The 14833-nt window shown below is 37.7% G+C and overlaps 1 protein-coding gene across 2 annotated transcripts in view; it reads right to left on the bottom strand.

Moving 5' to 3' along the window:
* Window positions 1-3576, bottom strand: part of BMP5 (bone morphogenetic protein 5) — a 59026-nt gene extending 55450 nt beyond the window's left edge. For both annotated transcript variants that reach the window (XM_062626144.1, XM_062626145.1), the window contains exon 1: window positions 2389-3576. In XM_062626144.1, coding sequence (XP_062482128.1) covers window positions 2389-2872 — 484 coding nt within the window. In that variant the 5' untranslated portion in view covers window positions 2873-3576. The remainder of the gene's footprint in view (window positions 1-2388) is intronic.
* Between the last annotated feature and the right edge of the window lie 11257 nt (window positions 3577-14833).

Below are 14833 nucleotides of genomic sequence, written 5' to 3'. Positions count from 1 at the left end.
TAGCATTCACTTATCACTGCATATTTTTCCCCATTGTACATTAAAAGATCTTGCCCTCATCTGTCACGATATTATACTGCATAAATCACATAGAACAGTTACCCGTTTCCATGATTTATTTCATTTTTATGTTAATTATACTGAAACATAGGATTGTTTAATAAAAATGTTGAAGCTAATCTATACTGGTCATCAATATTTCTTACACACATTACGTGGTGGAATGTGTGATAAACCACAATATCCAACACGTATGGAAGGGCATTTAAAGTGACAAGGGTATTTAGGGTTTAGACTCACTTAGAGCTGAGACACATTTTAATTTTACAAAGACCAAACAAAACCTGGCATTTACACAGTATTATTTTTTTATATAAGTTAATGGTGCCTATTAATCATAATCACTAGAAAAATAAAACATTTATCCTCCAGTTTTCACAGTTTAGAAATATAATATATGCTCAGAGTTACTTTCTTAAGGAAACACTGGCTTCTCAACAAAATGAGTCAAATATTAGAAACTTCCAAGTCAAGGTAAGACACTCAGTGGAAACTTGCGTTCTTCTAAGACAGGGTTTTTGTCGGGGGAAGTGTGGCAAGATCAGGCTACGATATATCTGAGACTGAACCCTCAAAGACTTCTACTTATACACTATAAGTCCTCCTGAAATCAAAGACATTTCATGAAATCAAAACCTAGATCCCATGTAAGTAGTCCTCAGGGTCACTGATGAAATGGTCTGCAGCATATTTATTGAAGGTATTTCTCAGGACACATGAGCAAAATCTTTGTGGGATCAGAGCCTTGACTAAATCTGAGGAGATCAGACCGTTTCTTATTTTCCTTTATTACCATTTCAAATTCAGCAGACTCCAAGTATGCTGGGTAAATTGAGGCATACAGTGATAATTTAAAAGTAATACATGGATAATATGTAACTTTTTCTTAAGGACTCAAAAACCAAAGATTTCATTTTTCTCTAGTCTGCTATTTCAGGAGCAAGAGCAACAAGAAAATATATTCAGAGTTGTGGACATATGCTACTCTTGCGGAAAAAGATCTCAGAATTGAACACCTACTTATCTGCCAAATAATTAATGAAAACTAATTATATCATTACAAAAAATAAACTGTAGAAACACGAGGGTATCATTTTCCTAGAAATTCTAGTTGTTAAGGATTTTAGTGTTTGGAAACTTTTTTAATCCTGCAGCAAAAGATTAAAGACCTGTTTGACATAAAAGGTACAAAATGCGTGATAATCTGAAAGTATTTCAGAAGATGTGCCATTGTTTAGAAAGTTTCTACAGAAAGTATTATCCTTGAAAATGAGAGTTCATCAGATTTTGTACCAGCTTATTGAGAAACTCCAAGTTTTCAATTAAATCTCTTGCTTTTCAGGTCACACAAAAAGGGGGGGGGGGTTAGCTGACTTTATGAGTCCTGTAGAATTTAAATACTTATAAAAATAATGAATACATTTCATAAATTGTTTGCAGCTTTCGTAATGAGATTTAAGTTGCCTTCTATTAAAGAAATCTGTTACTGCTTTTTTTAACCACAACGTAACTGGTAAGCATGTTTATTATACTCAGAAGCTAATATAATCTAGTTTTATCAGTGTCTGAATTGATATCATTTTCAAAAGCATTCTTTTCTTGCATGTTTCTGGTGTTTAATACTCTACTTGTTATTTAATTTATTTATGACAGAGAAAATAAGAAACATTGCAGACTCTAAGCACCACAGCAGTATAATAAAACACAAGTCTGTGGTTATTAAATAGAAATAACAAAGAAACAGCAACAGATTATTTAAAATCCAGCCATCCAGCTGAAAAGATAAATAAAATTCTGACACTTACCAACAGAAAAAAATACAGCAACTAAATAACCTAAGAAATTTCTTTCTTTCTTTCTTTCTTTTTTTTTTTAATGTCTTAGCTTTTCACTTTTCATAAGTTTCTAAGCTTTAAAATTTTAACAACCGACTTTTGTTTGTGTCTGAGCTTTAAGCAAAACAGTGAGGGAAATAGCCAAGCAATAGACATAAGTGTTTGATTTTTTGAGATTTAAAGAAAAAAAAAAAGAAAAAGGAGTTAGTTGGCCTAAGGCTAGAATTTTCATTACATCAATGAAAGAAAGAAAACAGAAGCCAGCAGAGGGGAGTTATAGAAACTGACTTTATATAAACAGTGAGAAAAATCTTTTTCCATGGCCACCTACAATGTAGCTACTTTACCATCAGTACTTTTCTTTTACTGGTGGCACAGCAGCCAGGACCTGACATTTTACAGCAGGTTACAGTCCAGCCAAGAGGTTTGCCCCTAGCAGGACGAGGCTAACAGTCTGTCAGAGAGAACAGAAACAAAAAAAATTTCCACATACCTAAATTGACAAAGCTCATGACCATGTCAGCATCATTCAGAAAGTTGGTGTCGTGCAGGCTGGCTAAGGGAGGATTCTGTGTTGTTAGGGGGGTCATGCGAGATAATTGCATTCTCCGCGAATATCCATTTGGGGAGGCAGAGTATCCTTTCCGTATCCCTCTGCTTTCCCCTGCCATTGATCCCTTTAGTGAATACTCCAGCTCCTCAGTATCCTCTTCATTTGTCATAGCATTATACAGGTCCAGCATAAAGAGGGGTGCAGAAGAAGCCTGCTTTCCTGGTGAAAATGGTCTGGGTCTGTGAGGTAAACCCAGGATAGAAAGAATCTCTCTCTGAATCTCCCTTCTCTCATGGTTCCGCAGCCTCCTGTAAATAAAGCTTGAATGGACATGGTTGTCTCCTAAACCTCCCTGTGCGTGACCCACCAGAACCCAGCAATTCCAGAGCAAGCCCACGAAAGCTTTGAGCACAGTTGTGTTCATCTTTGAAAAGGAAAAGGAAAAAAAAAAAAAATAAAAAATCTTTTCTCCTACTTGTTCTGAGTTCCTATGAGGTCTGCTTTTCCAGTGGCTGAAAAACAAAATTTACCTATTCTTCATGTCAATGTCATCTCTAAACGTAACATCTTTGGTGATTTCTCTCCCCCCACCCTGTTTAAATATTATGGAATGTGTCAGGTTGCAGTTATTTCTAAGAAAGCTGAAATTCAGACTTCCAATTTTCCACTGTTGTTATCGTTTTTTCTGCATTTATGGAGCAGAAGACCAGTATTTTGTCAGCTGACCTAGGCATTCCTATATAAACCTTAGATAACCAGGTCTTTGATGGGGAGCTGTGTTAGCAAGAGCTGTTCTTCTGACACATTGTAGTTCCCAGAGTTATCTTCCCTTGTTATTCTGAGTTCTTCGTACACCTTGCGCTCTTCCCAAGATAAAATCCTGAGTCACAGATTTGTCTTGATCTGTAACTTGGTGATGTAACACATATTTGTCCAGCAGCCTGGTGATAACTTTAACATCTTTTGAATCGCTTGAGTGTAAAGTAATTCTAAAGCATGTACCAATCAAATTAATGTGTTGCCATGAATTTACTCGCAAAAAATAACCTTCTGTAAATCCATTCAACCCTTTTCAGCTTCTGAACTGTTATTTCCAACTCTAGCAGGCACAAATATAACAGCTCTCTTCAAGAGAGATCTAAAGACTAATGTAAGCACAACCCTGCTGGGAAAGAAGAGGCTTCTCATTGTAATTTGAAACGGGTATAGCAAAAAAGTCCTTAACCCTTCTCTTGCCAGACAGAGGTTTAAAAACCTCTCCCCCCTCAATTTACAGTAATATACCTAATTTTGGCTATCGTCTGGTTTTTGTCCTAACAGCTTGCAGAATTAATTTTAACTTTAACAATTTTAGGATGTGTAGATAGCTGAAGGCATGGCATAATGTGGAAGCCCTTTTGAGTTCCCTTATGAGTCCATGGTTTAGTAAACTTGAATAGGAAACTCATAACAGACTAAAACAGCATCTCACTAATTCAAGAAATGTTTATATTTTAGGTAAGTTTAGCAATTGAAGCTGACCTTTTTAATAAACTCTGCAGGAAATTTTGTCTCATTTCTAAAAATGTCGGGAATGCAGTCTGAATGAAAACAAATTTATTCAGCAAGTGAGATTTCAAGTTTTGCATAGCCAATGGTGTAATTATGGTTACAGTCGCAACTTTCATAAACTGTAATTTGCAATGATAATTTATTCAAAGTACATTTTGACTTATAAATCTCTATACTACGTTTCCCAGTGAATATCAAAAGCTACGATTTAATCCCACAGCCTATTATTAACTGGAGAAAGAAGCTGCTTAACTAAAGAAATAAGAAGTATTAAATAGATTTTAAAGCTGTTGCCCATGAAGTTAAGGTTCAGTTTAGAATTTCTGACAGCCAGCAACTGGTGTTTTCTTTCACTAAAAAAAAAAAAATCACAGTGTTAAATTTCATATTGCTCAGATTATTGCTAGTCATTTTACACACTGCTATGAGTTGCCTTTGGTTAAGAGGGCATTTTCTTTTGGTGAAAGGGAGAATAAAAGGACAAAAAAGGGTTGGGTTTTTTTGTGTCAATATGACGTTGAGGAATAAACCAGGTATATAAAACTCATCCCCTCAGGTTTTCCTCTACATGACTAGCACCTACTCAGAGAATCATGCAGTTCTTGAGTAAACTTGGGAGTGTGACAGCAAGCATAGTCACAACCTACAAAGCCAGGAATAATTTATCTAGGATATTAAGAACAAACAAGCTTTTCTCATATATTGTGAGTCCTAGTCTATATTTACAGTCTAGTCCAGCTATCATTAAAATGTAGCTGATTCTCTCTCATAAATCAGCACACGTAATGGACAATGCTTCTCCCAAGGAAGGATTTATCTCATACTAGACCTACTGAATTAACACTAAAATTAATTATGAAGGTATTGAGTAAAATTCCTATTTTCAGCAGAAGAACAGTCAGAATAAGAATATGTTTTCTCTCCTCATTTAGATTTTCCCTCAAAATCCATTTGTTCTAAGAAAAATATTATTTCCTGGTTTTGTTTTTGCTTTCACTTGTTCTGCTCAGACAGTTGCAATGATACATTAGACTTTACCATACATATATCTTCTTTTGAATTTGGCCATCTCGTATCCTGCAACAAGGTTTATTTCTCTTTTCCAGCAATATATTTCCTTTTTTTCCCTAAGCATTCATAAAAGCCATTGGATTGATTGCTCAGTGGCTTTAAGTCCTCAGCCCACCAGTATGTCCAGCAATAGAAACTTCCTGTATTATCCCACTAGAGTGTCTGGAGTTCCACATTTAGTTAATCCTTTCCCATTTAAAAAACAAAAAAGCCCTCAAGTTTGAGGATGCTTTTATGTAATAAACATTTTTCTAGACAGAACTAGAATCATATGTTTGACAAAAACAGCTCCTGTTATTTTCAGATAGAGCCACAGCCAAACATGTAACCTAAATACAAAGGATTTATTGTACGTTAACCTACCCTACACTGAGGCACCAAGCATCCTTGGCCAGAACACAAAAATAAAAATAAAAATATTTTTTGTTAAAATAAGCACAATGTCCTTTTGTAATAAACCTGTGTTCCACGACAGCTCTAAAAATGAAAGCCTTTGTTAAAGTAATGAAAGAGATCTGTAATAGCTGATAGGTCCCATTTCATATTTCCAATATGTACAAATTCTGAAAAAAAAAGCCCAAACCACATAAGATTTCAAAGTCAAGATATTTTATTTGATAATATATAAAAATAGATTGACACAGATACACAGATATCTGGATGTAGTTTAGGTTAGGGTTCAGTTTCAATGTCACCTGAGATCTGAGTTTCAAGTTTTACAACAAGAAATTATTCTGAGCTGGTTGCATAATATTGAAACTTAAGAGAAATGTCATGTTCACACCATTTTTAGATGCACTCAAATATAAATAACAGTTGAGGTCAGTATAAAGTACTGATCAAAGTTCAAAACAAGGTTTGACCAAGGTGCCCATAGATTCCAGTTTTACCCTATATCTAAAACTGAAATTTTGAAATATAAAACCTACACATAGATAGCCCTTCTTTCTTCCCTAGATGCTGAAAGACAAGCAAGACAAGAAATCACCTGACCCACCCTTATCCAGTCCTTTAAAAATAAAAGGAAATCTAAAATTACTCCAGAAGTAAGCTCCCATTAGGGATAGACGTCTGACAGAAGCACATGTAACCAGTGGAGCACCGGGAGAGCAAGGTCTCAGAGGCAGAACAGCAGAGAGCACTGTGCAGGCACCCCTGGCGGCGTGAAGGTAGGAAGCAGTTCCATTAATTTGTTAAAAAATGTGGCACATATTTACATAATGAATTAATTCAGAGCTCATTACATTTGTACTAACCTAAGCAATGTTAGAACAAATATCATAAAGAATGTAATGGAACCCATTAATACAGATCTCATATTCCAATGAATTCTAACACTGCAACAGTGAAAAAAAAATATTACTACCCAGCAGGTCACTGCAATCATTGAGGGTGTAATTGTTTTTATGGGCAATGCCCACTACTCAAAGCCATATAAAATCAGTGGATTGCTACTGAATGCAGAATCTGTGTTCTCAATATCATATTAACTGAGAGTCTTTTTGCACTGCAATGGTTCTCTGTAACTGATAAAATAGACCAAAATGCAGACCCTCTCCAGGACATTTGCAGTCTAAATCTAAAACCTATGCATGCATGCTGAATTATTCTGCTGGCTTTTACCCTCTGAATTAATGACCAGTTAATTCAGCATTCAGACCAATATTGTACATAAGCCAACATTAATGCTTAATGCTTAGTTGTTTAAGTATATCCTTGTTATTTCTTTGCAAGACTATTGCTGCAAAAGTTACAGGGGAAAGGTTTCATAAAAGCAAGAAAATTATTACAGGTTTAAACTACTGATTCGCCAGCAAAAAGAAAGCAAGTTATCTGGACTCTTCCCAGGACAGAAACATTCTACAGTCACCACAGTTGGCCGTACCTGTTATACTACCTGTATCTAAATTGAATTTACAATGATATGGTCTCCATGAGGCATACATTCAAGCCTTTGGATGTAAGTATGCATATATTCATAAGTTCCAAACATCCAATTGACATCTCCCACTCAGTTTTTTTTATCAAGTTGGATTTTGTATGACACTTGTATTCTTATCCTGCAAACAGAAAAAAAGAAAGACACATGTAGTTTTTGTATTAATGAAAGATATGTCTCCTAATACAAAGGATATTCCATTTGTAATGGACACTATGAATATTGGTAAATTAAGCTGCAGAAATTGGCAGTTGAGACATAAGTGGAGTATGATATTTGCAAATGTTGCATAATGATATGAACCCTTTTTATTCTGAATAACCTCACAGCATTTGCTAATGACAGACAGGAATCATGTCAGATGCAGAAACACTACCATTTTTGGAACAGAAAATATGTTCAATATTATTAATTTATTTAATTTCATATCAGGATGAAAAGATAGCTGTCCTGAACCACAAAGAAAACTGTGTTTCTCAACCATCGGGGAATTTTAGGATAATCACAGGGGTTTTATCCAAAGTCTGTACACTTTACACATATTCCTTGGGATCCGTAAGCATTAAATAAAGTACGTCCATTTTATGCTGTAGGCAGAAAAATGCATTTCAAAATAAGTCTTGCTATGTGGAATTGTTCAATATTTAGATTATAGTGTTATTTATTCAGTTATCAAACAGTTTCTTGTAGCAAAAATTTTTCATTCAGGATTTCAAAAGCTCAGGCAAAATCAAAAATCAGCTTAGGAGGTAAGTCATCAAGCATTATATAGATGGCATTTAATAGAATACTTCGTTTACAGAAAGACTTCCAGCTTTAAGTATAATCATCTGTGAAGTTTGTTGCATTCATAGTACATGTATAATGTTGTAAAGCTATCAGGACAGAATAATCTGAGCACTGAAAAAATACTTTTCTTCAACATTAAGAAAATGGAGAAAAATTATTTCATAATCTGCCTGAAGACTTTTTTTTTTAAACTTACTATGTTCAAAGACTGGAAAAACAAAGAGAAACTTGTTTCACACACAACACTCCTCAGAATATGTGAACCACAAAATATATAATTAATACTATGATCCAACATCAGAGTGCTGCCATTTGCATAATTTTCAAACCCAAATAGCTCCCAGAAATCCCCTTTGGTTTACAATAAGCCTCTAATTAGTTTGTGTTTTGTTTTTTTTTTTAGGGCAAAAAAGGAACTGCACTGAGGCAAACACAAAACACTTGGACAAGAGCAACATTTGGAAGTAGCAAAGCATAGCACTTTTTAAGAAAATTATTCTTGGCTCAGCTTGTAGAAGGGTTTTATTGTGCCCCAGCTGCAGACTGGTACCTGCTGGTCTTCTTGTTCTCTGGCTGCAGCACAGCCATAAATATTTTGTGGTGTTTCCAGGCTGGCCCCACCACCTTTTCAGGGAACCTCTTCTGCCTCTTCCTGGTGGTCTTTTTGTTTCCAACTACAGATATGTATAGAAATTCATTCCTAAATGGCTGCTCTCTAGGTACCCACACTGCATTGTTGTTCATATCATGAAGTATTCTACCTGTCTAAATACTAGAGTTATTTCTTCCCTGGAGCATTTTGTTACCAAGCTCTATAGCCATGACTTTAGCTCCTCTACTGGCAGTTGGATGATGCAGCAGCCTCTCAATCTCTTAAATGAGTTGAGAGGGGGTTATGTCTTTTTCTTGTGCTTTGTTTTAAATTTACTCTCCTTCTCTTTCCTATACTTCCCATTATGTCTGTCTACATTTAAGTTACCACTTGGATACGCTGCCCACATGTATTTTCAGCTTTTTTAACTTCAAAGCATTCTTCCCCTACTGTCTCTATTTTCACATTTCTTCTTTCCCTCCCCAAGTATCTGTAGACAGATTTTAATTTCTTCTTTAAAATGACTTCACTTATTTAACAGTTTCCCCTTTTGTGAGAGATTAGGTGGCCTCTTCAGGCAGTAGAAGAGTTGCTGCTGCACTAGTACTTTCAATTAAGTGAGCACTTACTAATCATGAAGTCCTTGAGAGACCAGTCATCTGTTGCTGTTGGAGGAGGATTGCGAAAGAAAAAGATGTGCATCATGGGACCACTGCTAGACTACTCACACACTAAAATGTTTGACGTGCTCTGACTGATCTTTTTACGTATAATCATACAATGGTTTAGGCTGGAAAAGACCTTGAAGATCATTGATACCCAACCGTTAACCTAACGCTGTCAAGGCCACCACTAAATCACATATCTAAGTACCATATCAATACACCTTTTAAATACTTTCAGGGATGGTCATTCAACCACATCCCTGTGCAGCCTGTTCCAATGCTGGAAAACCCTTTCCATAAAGAAATTTTTCTTAATATCTAATCTGAACATGGCACCACTTGACGCCATTTCCTTTTGTCTTATCACTTATTACCTGTGAAAAGAGACTGACCCCCGGCTCACTACAACCTCCTTTCAGGTAGCTGTAGAGACTGATAAGGTCCCCCTTAGCCTCCTTTTCCGCAGGCTAAACAACCCCCATTCCCTCAGCCATTCCTCATCAGACTTGAGCTCCAGACCCTTCACCAGCTTTGTTGCCCTTCTTTGGACAGGCTTCAGCACCTCAATGTCTTTCTTGTAGCGAGAGAGTTTCCCAAGCACCAAGGTCAGGCTGACAGGCCTGTAGTTCCCCAGATTCTCCTTCTGGCCCTTCCTGTAGATGGGCATCACATATGTTAAACTCCAGTCAACTAGTCCCTCCCCAGTTAACCAGGACTGCTGATAAATGATGGAAATTGGCTCAGTGAGCACTTCTGCCAGCTCCCTCAGTACTCTTGGATAGATCCCATCCAGCCAAAGTTTTGAGTGTGTCTAAGTGGTGTAGCAGGTTGCTCCCCTTGGATTTTGGGGGCTTCATTCTGCTCCCTATCCTTGCCTTCCAGTTCAGGGTGGTGGTACACAGAAAACAACCGGTCTTACTATTAAAAACTGAGGCAAGAAGGCATTAAGTACCTCAGCCTTTTCATTACCCTTTGTCACTATGTTTCCCCACACATCCAATAAAGGGTGGAGAGTCTCCTTAGCCCTCCTTTTTTTTTGCTAACATATTTATAGAAAACATTTTTATTGTCTTGTCTGGCAGATTAAGTTCTAGTTGGGCTTTGACGTTTCTAATTTTCTCCCTGCATAACCTCACAACCTCCTTGTACTCCTCCTGAGTTGCCTGCCCCTTTTTCCAAAGGTCATAAACTCTCTTGGTTTTTTTCCTCAGTTCCAGCCAGCCAAAACTTTCATTCAGCCAGGCCAATCTTCTTTCCTGGTGGGTCATCTTTCAGCTCATGGGAATGGCCTGCTGCTGCTCTTTGAAGATTTCCTTCTTGAAGAATGTCCAACCTTCCTGGACTCCTTTGTCCTTCAAGACTGTCTCCTAAGTGATTTTGTCAGCCAGGCCCCTAAACAGACTAAAGTCTGCCCTCTGGAAGTCCTAGGTAGCAGTTCTGCTGACCCCTCCATACACAGGCTTTTTCAGGTGTGGGGATCCATCAGAGAGGCAGGCCAGACCCAGCTAAGGGACTGGCAACAGCCCAGCTACAAAAAGTTGTAAGGTTTTCATAACAATGGCATTTTCATGAAAACAGACATTGTCAGAGTCAGGTAAGAATCATCAGTACAATATCAGAGATTTTGTGAATTGTCCAGTAATATTAACAAATTGTGTTCTGCTGGCACTTTTTCCATACTAGCTCAATCAAAAAGGACATTATTTGTATCCTGTGTGTTTATACTAAATTATCATTGTAAGAACCCCAGAGCTGGTAGCAACCAAGCTGCCCTGAGACAGGCAAGTGTCTGAACACAAGGCAGAAACTATTTAAATTCTCCAGGTTGTGTCTATTTCATTAGCCAATGTGCAGTAGCAGTGTGGTGGCAATGGCCATAACACAGGTCCAGAAAAGTCTTTAAAATGAAATATTAGTTTCGTGAATTTCTCTCATTAGACCATACTCCCTCCTAGCAAGTAGCACCTTTACCTGGCAAAATGATTACTATTGGCCACAGTTGATGGAATTTATTTAATCAACAATGGCTAATCATTGCAAAAATTTACTACAACAGTCTGTTTAAGCCAGAATTTTTTAAGCTGGCAAAGCAAAATAATAAAGCAGAACACCCGTTTGTGCTGCTGGCCTAGAAAACCCACTTGTTTTCCTCAGAGCTTTATTACAGTGGTTGTGATAAACTGAAATACTGGAGAAGATATATACCTACTTTGCACTAATATCTATACATTAGAGTTGAAAGATCACTTTAGCTGCTAAACTTTACTTTCTGTAGCCAGAGGTCTGAAAACATGATCTGCATCATGTTAATTTGAGTAATCTATGTCCCTCATGAACGAGACTTAGGCAAGAGAATCATGATTTATATTGCAACCTTTGCATCTGAAACTGCACTGTAATCTAAACATGATACAGACACATAAGCAGTCCTTCATTTCTGCTTCTTTAGCTTTACTGCCTTTAGTGCTCCTTCCTTAGCATTCAGACATTTAATCTGGAGCAAATGTTATTTCCTGAAGGAATTCTAGTTAAGCCATGAAAATTATAAAACAGCTACAAATGCAGAACAGTCATTTCCTCTGGGAAGTGGATTCACAATTATATTTTCATAAGTGTTACTATTTGTTGTTAAGTGCTTTTTCAGTTAATTTTTTGATGAGTAGCACTTCCTCTCTAGAAACTCAGCATTGAATGATAAAAAGAAACTGGATTTTATTCATTCATAGCTTAGATTAGGATGACATATGGGGAACCTCTTTAGTTTACTTGGTTGTTATATCAGTAGTTGTCAGTAGGTATGGCTTCCTTCCACACAGCCTAAGCACACAGGTGTATCTTCACACAGTGATTTCTCAGAGGAGATGCCCAATATTTTCTGTGCTAATTTTCTCCTCTTCATCAAACTTTGGCAATAAAATGTGCACTGGGACAAATTAATAAGAATTTTGTATGACTTTCTGGCAGACTTTTTCTGCATGCTCCTGTGAGCATCACTAGAAGCAGACACAATGGGCTGCTGGGAAAGCTTCGGCCTCATCTTCGAGATGCTGTTGCTTCCAGCCCCGACCACATCTTCCTCTGGCATGAGAAGGGGGCTGGAAAGGAGAGGTCAGTCTCATGGCAGAAACATTTTGCAATGATCTATTCTGAGGCCCAGGGTTAATTAATTTCAATTTGTTCTTATTTCTTCCTTGTAATTCAAAGTTAATCAGTCTTCACTATTTCTGTAAAGAATTGTGAAGTTTGTTTTCCTGTATTTGTGGACCTTCTAAGAACTAAAATCCTCTGCTTCCAATCAGTGAAGGATCCTTTTTATGCAGATGAAAAAAGGAACTATGTTTATACTAAAGGATGGCCAGAAAGCTTCAAAACCATAAAACTTCTGGCTTGTTTAGTGCTTTCCTAAAAAATATAAAGATGACCAAACAGATTATTTGTACCAAAAAAAAAAAAAGAACAAATCTTTTCAGTCTAATAATTTCTTTGCCAAGTTTCAATCTAAAATTATTTTTTATGGCTACATTATAAATTGCTAAAAAATGGAGTTTATAATGGAAATGGTGACAGACTTAACTATGGCGGCACTAGCAGGCGCCAGTGTAATTACAGTTCTCGCAAGACATAACTTATTGCAGGCTACACTGCAGAGCCAGTATTTTGTATTTTAATTAAGAAACCTGGATTTTGTTTGTAATAATTGACTGTTATGCTGCCCCTTTTGCCAGGACACTCTTGTAAAAGAGACTCTTGCCTCTAGTAGTCTTTCTTTGTTAAATATTTTAAATACATGTTATATTATTGACTGGAAGATTGCATGCATTTTATAGGTCATTATTAACTGTCTTTTGGTGACTTCAGTCATTCTATAGTTTTTAATGGAGATTTTTGCTCCTCTCATCAGTGATCAGAAAAGGTTTACAGTTTAGGGCTTTCAGAAGTGTAATAGAATGACAAAATCATAGTATGGTTTGGGTTGGAAGGGGCCTTAAAGATCACCTAGTTCCAACCCCCTTGCCCTGGGCAAGGATACATTCCACTAGACCAGGTTGCTTAAAGCCCTGTCTAACCTGGCCTTGAGCACTTCCAGGGGTGGGAAGATACCATAGCATCTCTGTTATCTGCCTTAATCTGTACCATGCAGGCCTTCCATAAGAAAGCATGTTCTTTGGCTATGCTCTCCTAATGCCCTTGGCAAGAACTTGAGATTCTCACACAGTGACACAGAAACACTTGGACCTTCTCCATGCTGCCCTGCCAAGGGCATCCCCGCAGCTCGAAACGCGTGGCATCTCTGCTGAGCAGCTACAGAACATCGCAGTTCCTGAACACCGAGCCGTGTTTACATTTTGCATACAAGCTCTTTTTGTTAGATGCCGTCGGAATGACAAGCAGGGCAGGCAGCACCCCTAGAAGCACAGGCGGGGCTGGGAACCGGACGAGAGGCGGGCGATGCCGCATGGGATGCTGCCACCTCCCGGCACCGCCTTGCCCTCGCCCTCTCCTCCGCCGCAGCAGCTACTGCTGCTGCAAGCATCCTCCTTCGGGTTTCGGGATTTACCTTTGTTCCTTGGTTTCTTTTCAGCTCTTCTTCATATTGCTGGAGTGTGTGTCCTCCCATAGCCAGCAGTGACAAATGGCATCGCCTGTACAGCCCACAAGCTCTCGGTGCCTAATTTTGACACGAAAACTGAGGAGGTATTCAAAAAAGAAGGACATTGATATGCACAAAATTAAGTAGGCCACACCAGCACATGTGTAATTTCATGTGCTGTAATAGCAGTACCACACAGACACATATACAAACGAGACTGATAGAAATGGTTAATATTTTTAACTGAAAAACAAAAAAAAAAATTGCAGGACTCCAGGAATAAATATGGTTTACAATTATTTTTTTAATTTTTATTTTTTCTATGTCTGACTGGCACTGGGTATAGCAAAGATTTGACTAAAAACATTCTTCACAGCCCCTTTCTTTCTCTCTGTTTGGCCCCAGAACGATGCTGTTCTAACAAACACTATTCAGTCATTTTCCCCCAGGACTATCTACCAACCAGAGAGATTACCAGTTAATTATGTCACTTCCTTTCTTTTCTCCAGCACGCTCCCAGGCTACGAAAAGATAAAGGAGTCAGCCTTACCAGCAGATCTCTCCCCAGTTCCTCCTGCCAAGAGGACCTTATAGCAAGTCCGTGATGCCTTTGGATCTTCCAAGTGGAGCACAGGGAAAAGAGCATAGGAGATAAAATACCATTACATGGTTTGGGGAAAAAAAGCTCACAACAACAACAAAAAAATTATGGCATTGTCTCATAATTTTCTTTTGGGTCCTGAAACAGCTACTGGTATTACATTACCAAAGAGTTATTATTATGGCCAAACAGCTGAACAAAAATGGAAATACATTATTTGTTTATATTTTGTGTCCTTGGAGAACAAATGCAAAGTGAAAAGAAATTTAAGGGAGAAATACACATCAAGAAAACCAATAGAAAATGCACAAAAATTATGTCACAGGCCTTTCTCAGATACCTATATTTGAGGTTTCAAATGTCTCAAATATCACTCTTCACCAACTATTTATTAGGTGGCATTGATTTCAACTGTGTGATGGAAAAAAAAAAGATGGAAAATATGCTCAGGCAGAAAAACTGGTGAATAAGCAATAACCTGTAGGGTGACCGGAAAGACTGGAGTCTGAGTACAGTATGCCCACATCTAGCCAAGGTCCAGTGAGGTCCCTGGGAACAGTGATGAAATCCAACTGATACAGTGGTG

Source organism: Pezoporus occidentalis, unplaced genomic scaffold, assembly GCF_034315485.1.
Source record: "Pezoporus occidentalis ecotype Australia unplaced genomic scaffold, CSIRO_AGI_Poc_V1 ctg29, whole genome shotgun sequence".
In the NCBI taxonomy this organism is placed as follows: Eukaryota; Metazoa; Chordata; class Aves; order Psittaciformes; family Psittacidae; genus Pezoporus; species Pezoporus occidentalis.
This window is presented reverse-complemented; position numbering and strand designations above follow the sequence as displayed.